Source organism: Camelus ferus, chromosome 13, assembly GCF_009834535.1.
Source record: "Camelus ferus isolate YT-003-E chromosome 13, BCGSAC_Cfer_1.0, whole genome shotgun sequence".
Taxonomy (NCBI): domain Eukaryota; kingdom Metazoa; phylum Chordata; class Mammalia; order Artiodactyla; family Camelidae; genus Camelus; species Camelus ferus.
Window position 1 is genome coordinate 26,618,211 of NC_045708.1, and position 21,136 is coordinate 26,639,346.

At 40.8% G+C, this 21,136-nt stretch overlaps 1 protein-coding gene across 1 annotated transcript; it reads right to left on the bottom strand.

Annotated features, from left to right (window-relative positions):
- Positions 1–7,520: 7,520 nt before the first annotated feature.
- On the bottom strand, positions 7,521–20,432 carry SNIP1 (Smad nuclear interacting protein 1). The gene is made up of 4 exons (XM_006186333.3): positions 20,140–20,432; positions 18,761–18,863; positions 9,970–10,568; positions 7,521–9,011 (listed from the first exon to the last, which is right to left on the bottom strand). The coding sequence occupies exons 1-4, from the start codon at positions 20,364–20,366 to the stop codon at positions 8,747–8,749; spliced, it is 1,194 nt and encodes a 397-aa protein (XP_006186395.1). The 5' UTR covers positions 20,367–20,432; the 3' UTR covers positions 7,521–8,746.
- Positions 20,433–21,136: the final 704 nt, after the last annotated feature.

Below are 21,136 nucleotides of genomic sequence, written 5' to 3' on the forward strand. Positions count from 1 at the left end.
GACTCAGTGACGGGCTCTTTTCTTGGACCCAGTCAATTTTTTGCACAACAAATATACTGTGCCCAAAATCAGACTTCTCCAAAGTCTCCTCAGTGAATGACTTTCATTGTCCCACGAATTGCCCTAGTCAGAAACCTGGGTACCATCCTCCTCTCCTTCACCCCCTTAGTCCATCCAAAACCCAAATCCTGTGGACCCTGGAAGAGCCCGCAAATCTATTTTCTTTTGTCTGCCACCTCCCTCGCTCATCCAGATCCTCCCTATTCTGGCGTACATTATTCCAACAGCCTCCTATTTCCACCCTTAGCTCCATTTAATCCTTTATCGACAATGATACCAGGATGATTTGTTTTTGGAAAACAAATGTGTCACTCCCCTGATTAAAACATTTCAATGGCCTCTCACTGCCCTTTGGAGAAGAATGTGTGTGATGGTTAAAAACACAAATGAGCCAGAACTACCTTACTCAAAATCTTACCTCTACCATTGATAAACTGTGCCCCTTTGGGCGGGTAACTAAATTTCACTGGTCTCAATTTCCTCATCTACAAAACGGAGGTAATAACAGTACCTGCCAAATACAATCGGTATGAGGATAAATCACTTAATGTAAGGGGCTTGGAAAGTATTAAGGCCTACTTAAATAAAATCGTAAGTCCAATATTGTTAACTTTGTTTTCACCTGCCCCCTGATTACTTCTCCAGCCTCAGCTCTCTCCATTTTTCAGGGTTCTGCAATTTCACTATCATGAATCTAGGCAGGATTTTCTTTCATTTCCTTCCCTCCTTTCCTCCTTCCTCCCTCCTTCCCCACTTCCTTCCTTCCCCCCTTCCCCCCTTCCTTCCTTCCTCCCTCCTTCCTTCTTTTTTTCTCACCTTGCTTTGAAAGTCTTTGTGTTTCTTCAATCTGTGGATTTGCACTTTCATAAGTTCTGGGAAATTCTGAGTTATTTTTCTTCAGATATGCCCCTCTGCCTTGTTTTCGCTCTCCTTTTGGAACTTACATAAGAATCCTTTTATTTTTATTATTATTATTATTATTATTATTATTATTATTATTATTATTATTATTATTAAATTTTACCCACTGTTTTTTCCATCCTTTTGTCTCTCTTCTACATTCTGGATAATTTCTTTTATGTGTTGATCTTGTAACCTGGGGTCTTGCTGAACTCCTTTATTTATTTACCTAGGAGTTTTTTTGTAGATTCCTTGGGATTTTTTAGGTAGACAATCATTTCATTTGCAAATAGGGAGTTTTATTTTTTGTTTCCTTTCCAATCTGTGTGCTTTTTATTTCCCCTTCTTGCCTTACTGTGCAGGCTAGACTTCCAGTGCTGTGTTGAATAACAATGGTCAGAGCACAAGGACCTACTGTATAGCACAGGGAACTATATTCAATATGTTGTAATAACCTTTTATGGAAAACAATCTGAAAAAGAATATATATATATATATATATATTTAACTAAATCACTTTGCTGTACACCTGAAACTAACACAACACTGTAAGTCAACTATACCTCAAAAAAAAGAATGGTCAGAGTGGAAATTCTTGACTCGTTCCCTACCTTAAGAGGAAGATATTCAGTCATTCACCATTAAGCATGACGTTAGCTGTGGGTTTTTTGCAGATGCCCTTTATCAAGTTGAGTGAATTCCCTTCTATTCCTGGTTTACTGAGAGTTTTTATCATGAACGAATGTTGAATTTTGTCAACTGCTTTTCCTGCATCAATTGACATGATCATATGATTTTTATTCGTTAGACTCTTGATCTAGTGGATTACATAGATTCATTTTCAAATACTGAAGCAGCTTTGCATATCTGGAATAAACCCCTTGGCTGTGTTGTATAATTCTTTTTATATATTGCTGGATTCAATTTGCTAATATTTTATTGAAGATTTTAGTAGCTAAGTTCATGGGATATTGGTCTGTAGGTTTTTTTTGGTACTGTCCTGTCTGTTTTGGTATTAAAATAATAATGGCCTCATAAAATGAGTTGGGAAGTGTTCCTCACTTTTCTAATTTCTGGAAGAGATGATGTAGAATGGCGCTAATTCTTGAAATGATTGATAGACTTCAATGAAACCATCACCATCTGGGCTTGTATATTTTTTGGAAGTTCTTTTTAATTACAAATTCAAAATTTTTGATAGTTATAGGTCTGTTCAGATGATCTATTTCATATCAGGTGAATTTTGGTAGTTTATGATTTTTGAGGAATTGATCCATTTCCTTTAAGTTGTTCAATTTATATGCATGGATAATTTCTTTTGACCTATTTTCCAGTTCACTAGGTCTCTCTGAAGTTTCTATCCATTGATGGATTTAGTTATTGTCTTTTTCACTTCTGAACGTTCTAGTTGATCTTTTAAATAACTTCCGTTTTACTTATTGCCATTTCTTGTTCCCTATGGGTACTTTCATTAGGCTTTTTTTGGGGGGGGAGATCATTAGGTTTGTTTATTTATTCATTTCCTTTTAGAGGAAGTACTGGGGATTGAACCCAGGACTTCCTGCATGCTAAGCATGTGCTCTACCACTTGAGCTATACCTTCCCCACCCTGCAGGTCTTTTCAAGTTTTGTCACTTATTTCTTTGAAAATAATAACCATGAACATTTTATAGTACCTTGTTTTTGTTTTTGTTTTGTTTTTTAGACATGCAAAGATTTTATTAGGGTAAATGACTGAGTGAAAAGAAGGAAGGAACCAGAGAGTTGTCAGGTGATTCAAGCCTGACCCCAAGTGAAGAACAGTGATGGTGTGAGGGCCTTGTCTTAGACCTCTGTAAAGCCTAAGGTTCTGCAAAGATGTTAGGGAGTTCTTGAGCCTAAGCAGCTACCAAAAACTTTAAACATGGGAAAAGGAAGGGATTGTTAGAATAATCAGAGTTTCGTACACATTAGATTGTTTAGGAGATCGGGCATGGAAGGATGTTTGCTCTTTTCTATAATCAGCAATACTGGCTTTTTTTATGGTATTTCACATGCATATTATAAAACTTAAGAGTTATAAGAAGTTATAGAATAAACATTAGGTGGTCTTCCCTTGTGTTCCAGCCATATGCTGGTGAAGTTTTAGGAGTTAGGAATGACCCAGAGAATGGCGCCCTCACTGTCAGGTGAATCATTTGCATTCTGTCCTGTTCTTACTTCTCCACTGCAAACTCTGTTTCCCTGCTCATCTCTCTTCCCTACCCTCACCCCAGCTGTTCGATTTGATTCCAGGGCCTTGCCCTCTCACACTACATGTTCCCACTCTTCCCATCCCATTAGCCTTCCCCAAGACTCTTAGCATCTTTCCAGGACAGGAACACTCTGCCTGATCTCTTCTTGCCCTTTGGACTGGGATCTTGCACTAAAAGTTTCTGTGCTGCATCTGTAACTTCTGAATGGCCTCCAACTTTGAGAGGGTAATCTCTCCGCGCTGCCTTTATCTGTTGGAAAGTCTTCATATAATCCTGCAGTGAGGTCCATATGGAAGATTTAACTTGTTTGAAACATTTACTTTATATAGTAAGCAACCTTGCTCCACATTACACCAAAGAAATTCAAACTTATAGTATCGTGTAATTCAAGTAAGTATCTGAAGTCTTTGACAATCAGTTTCTGTTACCCATTACTTCTGTTGATGAGAAACTTTTCTTGTGTACTTAAAATAAAATTGTATCTTTGCAGGAAAAAATGTGAAAATAACTGGAGGGGAGATAAAAAGTTCCCTTCCTCCAAAGAGTAATTCATTTATTTCGATCAGACACCTGGAGGCACTGATAGTACAGGGTCACCTTAAATCAAGTTCAAAGCTTGAGGTTTTCTGAGCTCCCAGGCTGCAAATCCCTGGGAGGATTCAATTTTTGATCTACTCTCTTATTCTGAAAGGTATAGCCCTTTGGTATGCCAGCTTTTTGTGGGGAACATGTTCTATTTGACTAGTCATTGTATGAGGGCTTTGGGTTTTGATTTCTGTCCCATTCAACCCAGGGCGAGGTCTGATTTGCTAGAATCAAATTCAGTTTGCCTTTAGATCTAATATATTTTCTAGGCATCTGTGTTCCATTTCTCTCTGGATTATTGTTTATCTACACTTCTGGCCTGATAACTCTCTACTTTCTTGTCAATTTTTGGATGCTTTAAGAAAAATCTTTGCTTATATTTTATCAAGAAGTTTTAGCTGTTTTCAGCAGGAGGATTCAGAAAAATAACTAGTTCATCATTAATAGACACCAGAAGTCTCAATCACCCTCTTTTCCCCTATTCAACTTCAAGTGCTTCCGAAGCCTCATTTATCACCTTAGGCATTTCTGAGTGCTAGTCTCTGCCTAGAAATATTCCCCTCTTTTGGCATCTGCAAAATGTGATGATAATAGAGGCCTGCCTCACAAGGTTATGAGGATGAAATGAGTTAATGTATTTGTGCACATGTAAAATGCTCAGAACGGTGCCTTATATGTAGCAAATGTTGAACATTGGTCAATTTTATTAGAGGTCTCAGTATATGACATTTCTTAGGCACCTGATTATTGAATATTTGTCTATTTTTGTGAATTAGCATGATGATTTCCAAGTAGCTCTGACTATGACTTGGTGAAGTCAGAATTTGCCTAAGCCACTCCCTACCCGTGAAAGTCCCACCCCCTGGGATTTCCTTGAACCTCCTGTGAATCAGGAAGCCTAATGAACCAGCTGTCTTTTCCCTCCTCAAACCTCTCCATGAAGCTCTGCGAGGGAGGTGGGAGGGAAGACTCCAGAGGAAAGACCACTGAACAAGGACTGAGGTGATTTCCACCCCAGCTCTAGCTCAGCCTTGCTGAGGGACCTCAGGTAAATGATTTTATAGGATCCTTTCCACATACTTCACTCCAGTCTTGCTGTCTCTCAGACTGCTCAGTCTAAAACAATGCCCTTCTCTGCCATTGGTTTAAAATCTACCTATTCTCTGGATAAAGAAAATGTGGTATATGTATACAATGAAATACTACTCAGCCATAAAAAAGGAATGAAATAATGTCATTTGCAACAACATGGTTGGACCTAGGATTATCATACTAAGTGAAGAAGTCAGTCAGTCAGAGAAAGACAATTATCATATGATATCACTTATTTGTGGAATCTAAAAAAAAATGACACAAATGAACTTATTTACAGAACAGAAAGAGACTCACAGACATAGAAAACAAACTTATGATTACCAAAGAGGAAAGGGGGAAGGGAGGGATAAATTGGGAGTTTGGGATTGGCTGATACAAACTACTAGGTACAAAATAGATAAACAACAAGGTCCTACTGTATAGCACAGGGAGCTATATTCAATGGCTTGCAGTAACCTGTAATAAAGAATATGTATATATATATATATCACTGTGCTGTACACCAGAAACTAATACAGCATTGTAAATCAACTATACTTCAATTAAAAAAAAACCACACAAAACCTACCTATCTCTAAGGTGTACCCCAAATACCATCTCTTGCTCAAGGTACAGCCCACCTCCAAATTAGTGCTGCATTTCTAACTCATAGCTATAAACCAATTGCTAGCATAGCAAGCTTATGTAACCATTGATTGGTTGGATTAATTCACTTTAACTTTAGAGTAAATATGAAGGAATCCACTGTCTTTTACAATGATGTAAATGTACTAGGAAGTTTACCCAGGAGACCAAATGGAGCTTTAAATTACAATGCTTTAATTTAAATCAAGTAGCCCTTTCACTTGATATAAACTTACACACCCAGGAACATCCTATAATCAGAGCATTATCTCACAAGGAGGTATTGCTGGTGTGTTATGTGCAAGTCACACTTAGGCTGATTAGCAGGGTATCATTTTGTTCCTCACATCCACAACTAATTTCCACAAAGGGAAAGATGTTAAAAAAATACAACCATCTCTGCACCATACCAAATAATAATCAATCTGAAATATATATATTTCAGTTCTAAGGCTTTAAAAACCAAGCTATATAGATGTATGTTGGCGTCTCAGTACAATAATATAAAATTTCAAGAAAAATTTTCAGTTATCTGAATTGATTACTCTGCTTTCCCTTATCATCAGGATATGAGAAAGTATTTAAGAGTTCCATCACCAGTTGCGCTTAATGAGCTATCCTTTGTCAGTATCAGAAATAGGGAACTAGAAAATGACTGGGTAGAGGCTTACGGGGACAATCTGATGATTCTGTCCTGTATCTCAGCAGAACGGTAGACGACCACAGGATTTGGGGCAGGGGCTCAGAAGCAAAGGGCTGTTTCGCGGATCACTTGATTTTGGCAGCTTGACTTGCTGACAAGCTAGCTAGCCAGGGTGGAGAAAAAGGTGGGGAATAAAGCAATTGCAAATAGCTAAGGTGAACATAAGTTTCTAAGCAGTGAATTAATTCAAGAAGAAAGTTTTAGAATTATGTCAACTTCAAATGAGAAGTCTGCTGGTGATATCTGGCTTTGGAGATTAGTGTCTTTGACTCTCTCTCTTAAAAAAACAAAAAAAAAAAAGTGTGTCTGTGTGTGTGTAGAGGGGGCACCTTCCCAGATATTTTGCATGAAGAATCTGAAGAATCTCTTAATCCAGGAAGCAAACGTTTGCTACCCAATTAGGACCTTTTATTGAAAAAATGTAGACAAAGTGCTCATCTATCACAGTGCCTGCCAGGCTGGTGCCTGAAGCCAAGCCCAAGGCTCCCTGGGAGCAGTTGTTACACAAATTCAACAAGGAGCGCCTGGAGTGAGATGCCAGGTTAGTGCCTAATTCCAGAAAGAGAAAACCATCACCAGGCTGGATCAAGAGAAAAACTCATCAATACAAAACCTTTCAGACATGCACATATGTAATACATGATCTATGGCATATATCAAAATTAGGAAAACAGCAGTTACAGTGGCCAGTATAGAGCACACTGGGGGACGATGCCAACTGTGGCTTCACTCACCTGACCTTTCACCTAACTGACCTTACTCACTGTTCACTCCTCCAAGGGGATCTTTTCAATAAACAAAAAGTCAGCTGCCCCTCCCCACACTGGTCAACCTTTGACCCTGAGTACACAGAAGGATGTGAGACCTTAATGGAAAAACAACGGTAAGGAAGACACTCTCATAGTATCATCAGTTTCGACCCAAGAGGAACAAGTCAGCAGCAGCACCGACTGAGCTGCACCCTCTTTCCTTTCTCCCCGCCCTGCTCCCCCGTGACCACCGGAGGGTGAAACAGCAGGGACGGGGTAAACTGGTATGAGGCCCACTATGTATAGCCTGCCCCAACTCTGACTATTCTGGGAGGAAAACCCCTTCACTGCCAACTCAGAAAACACTGCTGCTTCCACAGGACCAAGGCTCACTCCCGAGATTTGAAGATCTCGACTCCAGTGCAGGTGTGGGTCTCATCACCTACCATGACCCCCTCTACAACTGTCTATTTCTACCGCAAAGATACTGATACAAAGATTTCTTTAGCAGTAAATACTCCTATGGACACAAGGTCCTCAATGCTCGGAAAGAAGATACACCTTGAAATGGGGTTATATTTACAAATTTTATTATTTTTTATTCCAAAAATACATATAAATGAAAACCTGCTCTTCAAATGCAGGGAGGCCTTTGCCTATCATGTAGTATTACATTTACATCACAAAACATTCTCATGTGGAAATCAGTATGCAGCTCTTTCACACACAATTCTTTTAATATATATATACACACACACACACACACACACACAACAGATGTAAGTAGTTATGACTTTTCTACTTACACATATTCCTCTGGTGGAAAATTAGGAAATTGGGCAATTCCCATGCCCAATTCCAGCCTTGGGAAGGTAAAACAACCTCTCTGAACATTATTTTAAAAAAGATGAAACATGTAAACCACACAACCTCCTTTAGACACATATACGTTATTAGAATAAAGCAAGGACCCTGCCACATAAATGACAGTGTGTTTCTCAAAGAGGAAGATAACGTCTAAATAAAACTGCAAAATTGAAGAACAGATTAGATGACCAAAACTGTTATGTACATGCTCCAATCAGAGTTCTCTCACAGGAAACAGAGCCACGACCCACTTCAGCCTCTCGTGACACTGAATCAGCACCTGCTGGCAGTGGCCATGATCTTCCTGTACAGTCAAGTTTAAGCAGGCTCCATATAGCGTCTAAGCCCAACAGTCAATAATGAGGTCATGTAGTAAATCCCCCCGCCCCCACCTCAAATAACGAAGTGCAAAATCAATTTCTATGACTCAAGAGCTCAATCAGGTCAAAGCTTTGGTATGTTCTGGAGGCGGTTTTGGTGATAACCAAAGCTTAGTAAGATTCTCTGTTCAGGGGTCTGCCCCCAAAATGAAAACAAACCCAGTCCACGAAGCTTAGCGACTATATAAATAAAGTAACTATACAAAGAGAACAAGCCACAATTCCCCTTTAGCTAAGGGTTTATAGTCTCCTAGGCAGCAGTTCTGAAAGCACCAACTAAAGCCACAGTGCTTCTACTAGAACACAATGGGTTGGTGAGACTGCTCTGAAAACAGATGCCCACAGGCGTGCGGCTGCTGCACCACAGAAAAAAGTTCAACCAAACAGAAGTCAAAATTCTTACACTGGAGCAGAAGCTGGTCAGCAACAGAGGAAAGACTTAAGGCAATAAGAGGCATTACAGAGAGCACCATGGTGCCCTTTGAGTCAATCCCAAAGCCTTCGAAGAGAAAAACGGTCTCTCGAGAGTTTGGGCTGTTTCCCAGTTTGCTAGCTGTCAGACACCTCCTCCTCCTCCTCGTCATCCTCGTCTTCTTTCCTGTCCACTTCAGAGGTGTCAGAGGACTCGTGAAGCAGAACATACTCTCTGCTGCTGAACCCAAATTTCAGTACATCCTTTTCCTTCAGTTCGTAGTATCTCTGTGGCTCAATTCGCTTGTTGTTCAGGAACGTTCCATTGCCTGAGCCAAGGTCAATGATATAGGGCTTCACCCTGCGGCCGACTGTCCCATCAGCACGGGTGTATTCCACAAGCCTAGGAGAGAGAAAGGAGGGAAACCTGTAGGTGAAATCCTGCCTCAGATCATCCAGCTCTTTTTGCTACGTAGCCAAGATGATGTCAATAACCTCACTTGGACAAGTTCAAGTTCAAACTCTAGGAAGTCGAGGGGAAGGCATGGCCAGGGATTTGGAAATGCGGAGCAGGTTACATATACTTAAAGAAAAACGGTGAGAACTGGTCACTGGGGAATGAGGGAGGGAATTCATGGCAAGATCAAAAGCTTAAAAGGCAGAATCCAAGGCCTTTTGTCATAATTAAGTAATACATTTTTTTGCATTGTTTATAATCAATACAATGTTTCTTTCATCAATTTTTCAACATATTTTAGCTCCTGTCCTGATGGGAATAAACCAGCAGATTTGGTCTTCAGGGTCAAAGGAACAGATAAGATGATCAAAACTGTTCAAATCAAAATCGATTTGAGCCCAAGTTCTACTACAGTGATTATTTACTAGGGATGCACTGGGCTTTGCTAGCTTCATCTTCTCATCTGTCAAATGGGGTATTAATACTTGTTGTGGCCTCCTCACAGGACTGCTGTGAACATCCAACAGAAACAGATGTACCACAGAAACTGTCCAGATACAGATTCAGCTAACACAAGCCAGGCATCCTCGTAATAGCCCTGTGAGGTAGCTAGAAACTGAGGCCCAAAGAGTGACTTGCCCCAGGTCAAACACCTGGTAAGTGGCAGTGGCAGTGGCAGGATTCAAAATATGGATTTCTGCCACCAAGGTCCATCCTCTTATACAAATGTGAAAGTTTATATAAGGTGATTATTTGTTAGATTAATAATACTCCTTAAGACTAGTATTCGATACGAGGGGTGTGGTCTGCTTCTGCACACACACGTACACAGATCTTAGTAATCGTAACTGAGCCAGACAGCTGGCTTCTGCCGGCACTTCAGTTTCTTTCTGAGGACACTCACCGGTACTGAAAGACGGCGTGCTGCTTTGAACACGAGGGGTGATCAATGGGAATGTCTGCGATGCGGCGGTGTCGGCCCAGGAGGTAAGCGCTTTGTCGGTGGATGTACATCACTGGAAGCACCTCATCGTTTTTAAAGGGGTAGAGACGCCACCGTTTCTTGGGGATACGTGCTTCTGGGGGCTCGCTGTATTTAATGACGACACCCCGGAAGGTGTTGGTGTCCTCAAGAAGGGCCCCAGAAAGTTCAAAGCTGGGCTTTTCTTTAGCAGGCATCTCCTTGTCTTTGCTGTTGCTGCCAGGCCGAGGAACCGGGTCCTGAGACGCATTCCCACTGGTGCTAATGTCGTTCTTCTGCCGGTGCTCCCGGCGCCGGGCGTTGTGAAACTCCCGCTCTGCTTCCTGAGCCTGCAGGTTCTGAATGTCTCGATCCCGTCCCTGAGGCTGCCCGCTCCCAGGCCTCTCATTTGAGCTTCTCCTCTGGTGGGAATGGCCGTGACGTCTGTCTCGGTCACTGTTTCGGGCTCGTTTGTGCTCCTGTCCTGATGGCTCTCGGTGCGGCCGATCCTCCCGGCCTCTCCGGGGATGATCCTCACGTTCCTGACATTCAAACAGATTCCAGAATTAAAGGTGGTCCACAGTCTATGACCAAAGCTGCATTCAAAAAGTCATCTGTGATTTGGACGTTGGCACTCAGAGTAAAATGTCCCTCAGAAATAAGGTTATCAGTGGTGGTCATGCTCCCTGGCAAGGCCACCACATAGAATACGGAGCCCTGGCTGCTGCTGCCCATCAATAGTCTAACAAGGCAAGTCCACGTTCAGGGCCCAAGAAACAAGGATACCTATGGGCAAGCTTATACGGAAAACAGAACTGAGAGTTAAGTAGTCATATACAAGATAAATACATGAAGAAAGCAAGCTAGCTTTCTCTTATGCCCAAAACAAAAATGTAATAGTAATTTTAAAGATCTTATTTCAACAGCAACAAAAATTATTCAATACCTAGGAATGAAATTAAGAAACATGCAAGACATATAAGAAACCTGTAAAAAGCTAATAGTTAACCCTTCCTCCGAGCAGTTGCAGTCTGCCCTCTGTACACATGGTTCCTCTGTACTCGAGGGTCCGCGTCTGCAGATTCAAACAACGGGATATGTAGTACTGTAGTGTTTGAAAAATATCTGCATATAAGTGGCCAGTGCAATTCAAACCTGTGTTGTTCAAGGGTCAACTGTAATAGATATATTTTTTATAGATCTGAAAAAATGAAATGTACCACGTTTTCTTTAAAAAGACTCAGTAATGAAAGTCAGCCCAGTAGATAATAGGCAAAGGATATTAAACAATTTTCAGAGGAAAGAAATATCTAATGGACACCCGAAGATAGGATTATCCTTACTAATCTAATAACCAGAGCATCAGAGTTCCAGAGCAGGCCGTGCACACTTAGGAGCAAGGCCTCCTGGGAAGGGGTAGAGAGGAAATCCTGAGCACTAGGATGAGACTTTGCCCCCACTCCCCCGCCAAGGCCTTCTCCCTGCCATACACAGGGGTCACGTGGGGGGGCCTGCTTGCTCAGAATGCCCAAGGCATTCACAAGCTTGCCACCACCTTCTGCCTTGAGTTCTCCAGGACTAATCTCATTCTGCCCTTTATCCCCGATTAAATGAGTCGATATAAGAAGTCACAGACTCCAAGTCATTACCGCTACCCTCTTGTATTCTAATCCGCATAAGGCTCTGTACAACCAGGATTCTGTCCCCAAATCCCACCCTTTGTCAATTCCTGAAGCCACTGTACTAGCGAATGGACAGCTGGGCAAAACCAATCCACATCCTCCACGTTTTCTCAGACAGTTCTCATCCCTTTTTGCTCCAACAGAACCCTGGCTCTGCCGTGAGTGCACTGCTCCCCTGCAGCTCTCTCAAATGGAAGCTGGTTCTCTCCCACTGACCTCCCCTCAGCTCCCACCATCTCTGGGCTGGGACAGATGGCAGGCGTCATCCGTGCTTCTCACTGCTGTTCTAGAACTCACCCCACCCTTCTCTTTCTCCCTAAAAAAAAAAAAACAACAAAAACACTGCACCTCTGAATCTCACACCAGACTGCTGTCACCCATTATGCTCACTGCTGCCATCACGGACTAATCCTGAATCATCTCCTCTCACTTTGTGCCAGCTGTCCTACCAGCTCAAGTCATTCTCCCCAGCATTACTCGTGGTGGTTTCAATAACACGGAGGTGCCTCTTCCAACACGCTGGCCTCTCTTTGAGTTTCTCTCTTCCCACTGTCTTATTTGTCTCCTCCCTTCACCTCAACCACTCACTCCCATGGTTATACACGGAACTTTTCCTTTCCAATACCTGCAACCCTGTATAATTTCAATTTCAAGCAGTCCTCTCTCTGCTCACTTTCCCAGCTCATATTTTACTCAATTCTAACAGCCCTTATCCTGATAAGACTCACCCACACCTTTGACACTCTTACCTTTGCACAGTCCCTCACTCTTTCAGCCTCTCTTCCCTTCCTGCCTAACTTACATTCCACGGTCACACAGTACAATCACTCCCTTGCAGACACATTCAAATCTCTCCCCTGTGCCATTCTGTTGCACTGTCCTGGCAAAACCACAACCAGTTTTAAGCACACCAAAGTGGCTACAGAAAAACACAAACCATTCCGACTGGTCCCACCTTAGAAGTATGACCCCAAGCCGCCTTACTGATGCTCAACAACTATTCTGCATTTTCCTGATCTATTCATTCTCTCACATGACTGTTTCATCCCTCAAATCTCCCACATGGCCTTCCCCACCCCTTATTTACTCATAAGGTATTTTCTACATCTACCCACCTACCAGTATCGACACCCAGATACTCTTGTCTTCCCTTCCTGTGACCATAAGTAAACTCTGTGCTTCTATCTAAAGCTAATTCCAGCACCGGGGTGCGTCCCTCTCAGAGCTATCCCTCTCATCAGGGATATTACTCCAGTGAGTCTCATCTCTCTTGTACATAATCAATTTCCCCAGTCTATCCTGGATCATTCCCATCAGCATGAGCACCTGCTCTCCTCTAGGGTCCATTCCCTATGTCAGTTTCCACTCTATTTCCTCCCTCCTTCTTGAGTAAAACTCCTCAAAAGAGTTCTATTTTAATCAGTCTCCAGGGGTGGGGTATAGCTCAGGAGTATAGCTCAGGTGGCAGAGTGCATGCTCAGCAATCATGATGTCCTGGGTTCAAAAATCCCCAGTACCTCCATTAAAAATAAAAATAAAAACAACCCAATACAAAAATGGGCAGAAGACCTAAACAAGCAATTCCCCAATGAAGACATACAAATGGACAATAGGCATATGAAAAAATGCTCAATACTGCTAATTATCAGAGAAATGCAAATCAAAATTACAATGAAGTATCACCTCATACCAGCCAGAATGGCTATCATTAAAAAGTCCACATAAAAAAATTTTTTTCTAATTTAAAAAATTTAAAAATTAAAAAAAAGAAAAAAAAAAAGTCCACAAACAATAAATGCTGGAGAGCGTGTGAAGAAAAGTGAACTCTCCTACACTGTTGGTGAGACTGTAGTTTGGTGCAGCTATTATGGAAAACAGTATGGAGATTCCTTAAAAAACTAAAAATAAACTTACCATATGATCCAGCAATCCCACCCCTGAACATATATCCGGAGGAAACTTTAATGCAAAAAGACACATGCACCCCAGTGTCCACAGCAGCACTATTTACAATAGTCAAGACATGGAAGCAACCTAAATGTCCATCGAGAGATGACTGGATAAAGATGTGGGTGTGTGTGGGGGGGGCACTGTGCACACTGGAATACTACTCAGCCATAAAAAAGAATAAAATAATGCCATCTGCTGCCATATGGATAGACCTGGAGATGGTCATTCCAAGTGAAGCCAGGAAGAGAAAGAAAAATACCATATGATATGACTTACATGTGGAATCTTTAAAAAAAAAAAAAAAGACACAAATGAACTTATTTACAAAGCAGAAAAAGACTCAGACATAGAAAACAAACTTATAGTTACCAGGGGAGGTGGGAAGGGATAAATTAGGAGTTCAAGATTTGCAGATATAACTACTATATATAAAATAGATAAATAAGTTTCTTCTGTATAGCATGGGAAACTATATTCAATATCTTGTAATATATATAATGAAAATATACTGAAAAAGAATATGAAAATGAATATATATATATGTGTATGTATGACTGAAACATGCTGGTCACAAGAAATTGACACAACATTGTAAACTGACTATACGTCAGAAATAAATAAATAAATAGAAAGAAAGAAACAAAGAAACAAAGAGAAAGAAAGAAAAAATAAAATAAGAAAAAATAAAGTAGAAAAGAAGTAAGGTCAGACTATTTGCCATAACAATAATAAAATAAAAATAATTTTTTTAAGAAGTCTCCGATTCTTCTCCCATCTTCTTTTGAATCATCCAATTAGGCTTCACCCTTATTACTCCACTAAAATTGTTAAGTCAAAGTCACCAATGGCCTCCATGTTGCTAAATCTAAGGGGCCATTCTTGGTCTTCATTTTTAGTTAAGTGTATACCAGGCAACACTGGTAGAAACTATGGAGAAAATATGACAAATCAAATAATCAGGTAACACAAAATAACTAAGATGTCAAGCATATACCTTCAATTATTAATAAAGTGTGATAATGATATAATATGGTTCTTTTTTCAGAATTGAAGTCTTTGCATAGAATACACACACACACACACGCACCAAAACATAAAGGAAAAGAAGAGAGCGTAAGTATAACAGAGCCTTGAAGTATAAATATCAAACTACTAAAATGGCTACCCCTGGGGAGTGAGGTGATGTTTTTGTCTGGGGAAACAGGCGCAATCTGCGGAGCAATGAGAGGAGTAACCATATACCACACACACCATACTCTCACTTTTTATTTTACAGATTTCTGTGTTATTATGATGAGCATGCAATTAATAAATTTTTTTTAGTGGTGGAGAGAATACCTGTAAGCACAAGTCAAGCTGGAGTCACAAGCTGTGTGCACTCCTACAACTCACGTGAAAGCCACTGAGTGTCAAATGCCTGTCAAGCCCTCAAGCCCTTTTGCTTGAGAGCCATTTCCAAACTTCTAGCTAATTAATACAAGCAAATCAGCTTTTTAAGAGATAATCTGGTATACCTGAAACTAACATTGTAAATCAACTACACTTCAATAAAAAATAAATCAGAAAAGACAGAAATTGACACAACATTGTAAACTGACTATACTTCAATAACAATAATTTTTTTAAAAAGAGATAAAGTCAGGAGAGAAGTTAGCACAGATAAGCAACCTAAGACACTTCAAAATAGTAAATCACAGAACAGTTCCATGCTGTAAGCCCCAGAATTTATTGTGAAATGTTGATTTAGAAACTAGAGGTAAAGAACTGCAAGTCAAACCTGTTATTTAAAAAAAAGACAACAAAACCCAAGGAATAAAATGGTGGTTACGAGGGGATGATGGGTGGTGGGATGGTGGGAGGATAAGACTGATAATATTTAAGGGTACAAACTTGTACTGATTAGTAAATAAGCCATACAGATCTAATGCACAGTATAATGAATATAGACAGTAATACTGTACTGTAATGGTGTAACCTGATAAATACTGCTTCAATGGCAATCACATTACAATACATAAATGTATCAAAGTAACATTCTGTGCACCTTAAATCTACAAAATGTATCATGTCAAATTTATTAAATCAAAAAAGTTGCAAGTTGTGCATAAACCTAGACACACACACACCTCCCTACCTACAAGTGGTAGGAGAGGTTCAATCTGGGTACTGAGGTGCCAGTGGCTGAATTCTGATAGCCAAGGCAGTGCCTGACCAACTCATATAACAGACCACCAAGACTGTCTGGCTTTCTATCTTTAAGGTTGTAGAAAGTTGGCCCATAGTCTCTCAAATTAAAAAATCCATTGTCTCTATTTGCACTTTGTAACATAGAATTTCTGTAAAAAGAAGACTCAATGCTTGTCCCTCAGGACTGAGGACAAGGCAAGAGGGTCTGCTCTCACTACTCTTATTTCACATGGTGCTGGAGAGGAGGGTCTAGCTCAGTGGTAGAGCACGTGCTTAGCATGCAGGATGTCCTGGGTTCAATCCCCAGGACCTTCATTAAATAAATAAATAAATAAATAAATAAATAAATAAATAAAGCCTAATTATCTCCCCCTACAAAAAATTTAAAAACAAAAAAATGTATCTGTATCCACATAGTGCTGGAAGTCTTAGCCAGTGCACCAAGAAAGGAAATAAAATGCATACAGATTATAAAGGAAGAAATAAAATCGTCCCTATTTGCAGATATGATTGTCAATGCAAAAATTCCCAAGTACTCTACAAAAAAAGCTCCTAAGATAAATGATTGAGTTTGGTAAAGTCACAGGATATAAGACAAACATACAAAAATTAATTACATTTCAATATACTAGCAGTGAGTAAGCAGACACTGAAATTTAAAATATCACTTACAATCACTCAAAAAAGTACTTAGCTGTAAATCTAACAAAGCACATATAACAGTTGTATGCTGAACACTACAAACGCTGATGAAAGAAATCAAAGATCTAAATAAATGGAGATACACGTAGTGTTCATGGGTTAGAAAACTCAATATAATATTAAGAATTTTTTAAAGAGCCAAAACTCTCCAGAATGCAAGTTTAACACAATTCCAATCAAATCCTAGCAAGATTTTTTTATAGATATAAATAAGATTATTCTAAAATTTATATGGAAAGGCAGAGGAAAGAGACTCACTAAAACAACTTTAAAAAAGTGAAAGAATCAGTCTATTTGATTTTAAGGCATTATACAGCTACAGTAATCAAGATTGGGGCACTGGCAGAGTGACAGATCAGTGGAACAGAACAGAGAACCCAGAAATAAATGCACACACACGCCCAACTGATTTTTGACAAAGGAGCAATAGCAATTGAAGGAAAGAGCTTTTTTAATAAATGGTGCTGGAGCAAGTGGACATTCACAGGCAAAACAATGAATCTCACTCTAAGGCTCACACCTAATAGTAAAACAAACCCAAAACAGATCATGGTCATACATGAAAAACTTTAAGGAAAAAACATCTTCGGGATCTAAGGCCAGGGAAAAAGTTCTTGGACATGACACCAAAAACATAACCTAAAAAAGGAAAAATGGACAAGCTGGACTCCACCTAAATTAAAAACTTCTTTTCTGAGAAAAACCCTGTTAAGAGAATGAAAAGACAAGATACAGACTGGAAGAAATTATTGGCAAATCACTTACCCAAAAAGGCCTAGTATCTAAGAATATTAAAAAAAAAAAAAAAAAAAAAACCTCTTAAAACTCAATAGTAAAAAAATCCCCAAATAATCCAATTAAAAAATAGGCAAAAGACCTTAAAGGCCATTTCATCTGAGAGAAAATACAGATGGCAAATAAGCACATGAAGAGATGTTCAACATCATCAGTTATCAGGGAAATGCAAATTAAAATCACAATGACATAGCACTACACACCTATCAGAATGGCTAAAATAAAAAAAACGGTGCCAATACCAAGTGCTGGTGAGGAAGAAAACTGGATCGCTCACATATTACAAGTGAAAATGTAAAATGGCAGAGCCACTGGTATGGACTGAATCGTGCCCTCTCCAAATTTATATGCTGAAGCCCCAAACCCCACACTTCAGAATGTAACCACATTTTTTGGATATAAGGTATTTAAAGAACTGATTGAATTCAAATGAGTGAGACCCTAATCCAATATGGCTGATGTAGTTAAAGGAAGAGGCCTGAGCCAGGGATATGAACGCACAGATGGAAGGCTATGAGGACACAGCCAAGAAGATAGCTATTCGCAAGACAAGGAGAGAGGCCTCAGGAGAAACTGAACTGTTCTTCTCACCTCTAGAACGGTGTGAAAATTATAGCTTCTGCTGCCTGGGGCAGCCAGTCTGTGGTATTTTGTTACGGAAAACCTAGCAAACTAACACAGCACTCAGGAAAAGTTTGGCAATTTCTTAAAAAAATTAAACATGCAACTCCCATACCATCTGGCAATTATACTTTCGGGCATTTGTCCCAGAGAAATGAAAACATGTTCACATAAAAACCTACACACAAATATTTATATAGCAGCCCATGTCTTAATAGCCAAAAACTGGAAATAACCAGATGTTCTTTAATGGGCAAATGGTTAAATCCATACCTTTGAATACCACTTAGCAATAAACAGAGAGATGAAACAACCTGAATGAAGCTCCAAAGAATTCTGTGGAAAGAAAAAAGCCAATCTCTAAAGGCTTCATACTATACGATTCCATTACATTACGTTCTTGAAATGACAAAATTGGGAGTTGAGGGGTAGGGATGGGACGGAAGTGGGCATGACTATAAAAGGATTACAGGATAATCCTTTTTGGTGACTGGAAATGTTTTATATCTTGACTGTATTGATGTCAGTATTTTGGTTGTGACATTGTTCTGTAATTCAGTAAGATATTACCATTGGGAGAAACAGCTACTTCTATATTATTTCTTACAACTGCATGTGAATGAACAATTATCTCAAAGTAAAAGGTTTACTTTAACAAAACAAGCAGGGGTAAAAAAAAGCCCAGTTTTTAGAAAAGTTCGTTGCAAGTACAGATGTACACATACGCAACACTCTTTAGCTATGATGGGAGAGGCTCTCGATTTGCAGCCAGTATGAAAACATCTCAATCCACTCACCTGTTTTACTTTGACTGTTGAGTGGTGAGGACTTCGGCTTCTTTTACTCCGGGGAGACTTACTTCTTCTCCCTGAGGACTTGTTTTTCTTTTTGGCTGGGGACCTATTCAGAGAATGGTACACACAGATTTTATCTAAATTTTCATTCCCTCATATAAATTAGCTTCAAGTATCAGGCTTATGTACTAATACAAACACCATATTTGTGAAGGTGTCTGCTGATCATACTAGAATCGGGAGCTTCACTTTTCTAGCCCTAATGTCTCCCACATATATAACTGCCTCCTGAAACTTCTCACTTTAATATAACTGCCTACTGCAATTTGTCAGATAACATAACTCTAGAGTCCCAACCCTCAAAAAACTTTTTCTGTCTTTACCATCTAGGTAATCGGCATCACCATCTACCCTGTTCCTCAAGCCAAAAACCTAGAAGTCACTCTTGATTCTTTTTTCCCTCACCAGCAACAGCCCCTCCACACAACTCCGTCCACACAATCACTCTATCAATCAGCAAGTCCTCTGGTCCCATCCTCCCTCATTTCTACCACTCTCCTTTGATCACTGGATAACTGGACTTCCACTTCCACCCCTATTTCTAGGAGGATCACAATTAATTTCACTTCAGGTTCTTTGCATGGGCTGTTTCCTCTGCCTAAATCTTTACAAGGCTGGACTGTTCTTACCATTTAGGTCTCAGCACAGATGGCTGACTTTTCAGAGTGGTTCAGGAGAACCACTTCCCTTGCTCTCTCACCATTACATTACTGTTTTAACCTATCCCTAAGACTTGTTACTAACTGAAACTATTTTGTTTATTTGTTTGCTATTTAGTCCCAGGGCCAGAGAACGTCAATGTCGCCACAGCAGAGACCACCTATCATGTTCACCCTTGCGGCCCCAATACCCAGAGCAATCTTTAGCACATAATGGGTACTAAGTAAAACTATGTTGAATGAATGAATGAATAAAGGGACGAGTCTAACAAGAGACAACTTTTTTCCCCCTTAGAGTATCTATAGCTAGATCGCCTAGGCCCTCGATGTGTAAACTTTTCGGTGCAGGTAACTTAAAACATAACGCCCGCACTCCATTTGCAGGCAGATGGGAAAAATCTTTCAACTTAAATTATCAGGGCTATCGGCTGGGCCATACTCAGCCAAATGCTGGGCACACAGAAATGTAGGGTCGAGATGCTGCCCAACAGGCATGAGGCGCTTAACGCCCAACTATAACGCAATGACAGGTACCGGAGTAAACGTTCTTTAACACAAGCACGACCAGTCACTCCCATCGCTTTAGAATGAAGCCCAAGTTGCCGCGTCCTCCCTTCTCAATGAGGCCGACCGAAGGTCCTCCCCGGGCTGCTTCCCACTTACCGGCTACCTCCTCGGGCTCGGTTCCCGCGGTGACCGGGGCGGCCCGACTCGCCAGCCGGCGGGGATGGGCTACCGCCGGAGGAGTCCGGGCGGCGGTGGACGGGAGGCGCGGATTCCGGGCTGAGGCGCTCCTGCTTCACCACCACCGCCGCAGCCGGCGCCACCATGTCCTCGTCCCGGTGCCTTCGCCGACTTCCCCGCTCCCGCTCAGTCTTCACCTCCTTCATGCTGAGATTCACGGAGCCAAGTAAAAACAAGTCCGTTGCACTCCTCTCCCTGAAGGAAATGACGGACTTGATCCTTGGACTTCCGCTTCCGGGTGCGCGCTCTCCCAGAAACCCTCGCGGCGGAGATAACGCGATACGATGCCGGAGTGGGCGGGACCTTAGTCACCCGACTCAGGTGGCGGGACTTTTAAGTTTCCTCCAAAACAAACTTTCGGGGAAAAGTTACTCTCAGTATTGTTTGGTGCCGCGTTATTAGTCATTACTAAACACAGGGACAGCCTACACTCCTAGCAGTAGGAAAGATGTTATGCAGCCTTTCGTAATGCTATTTATAAACTCTCTATGACAAATGGAAAAAAACCCTGGGTTGTTAAACGGAAGGAGGATATAAAATTGTGCGCAGACTGTGATTACATTTACGTTTGGAAATACGAAGGAAAAAGGAAGAAAAGGAAATGCAATCATAGATGGTAGCCCATGGGCAAATCATTAGTATTTTCCCTCTGTTCCTACACTTTCTGTTACGTGCCATTTCTCCATTTAATTAAAAACATACTTTTTAAAACCTGGGAACTTTAGATGCCTTCCTCTGGGAATCGTCCCCACTCATCACTGAGGAGTCAGATTTTGCAGGTGACAAAATCGAGGGTCAGCGAAGGTGATCTGCACCTTATTCAAATCGCGAGCAAAAACGTAGCGCAGGGATTCAGAACCCTTGTTTCCCCTGCTTCCGAGAGTACCGAGGAGACCGGGTGAGCTGGCGGCCTGAC

What these genes read in the sequence shown, in the direction of transcription:
- SNIP1 (XM_006186333.3), bottom strand. Translation starts at nt 20,366, where the DNA reads ATGAAGGAGGTGAAGACTGAGCGGGAGCGGGGAAGTCGGCGAAGGCAC. An exon ending in CGAGCCCGAGGAGGTAGCCG is followed by an intron (nt 18,864 to 20,139) that starts GTAAGTGGGAAG and finishes TTCTCTGAATAG; the next exon opens with GTCCCCAGCCAAAAAGAAAA. An exon ending in CACGCCGTCTTTCAGTACCG is followed by an intron (nt 9,012 to 9,969) that starts GTGAGTGTCCTC and finishes TCTCTCTCCTAG; the next exon opens with GCTTGTGGAATACACCCGTG.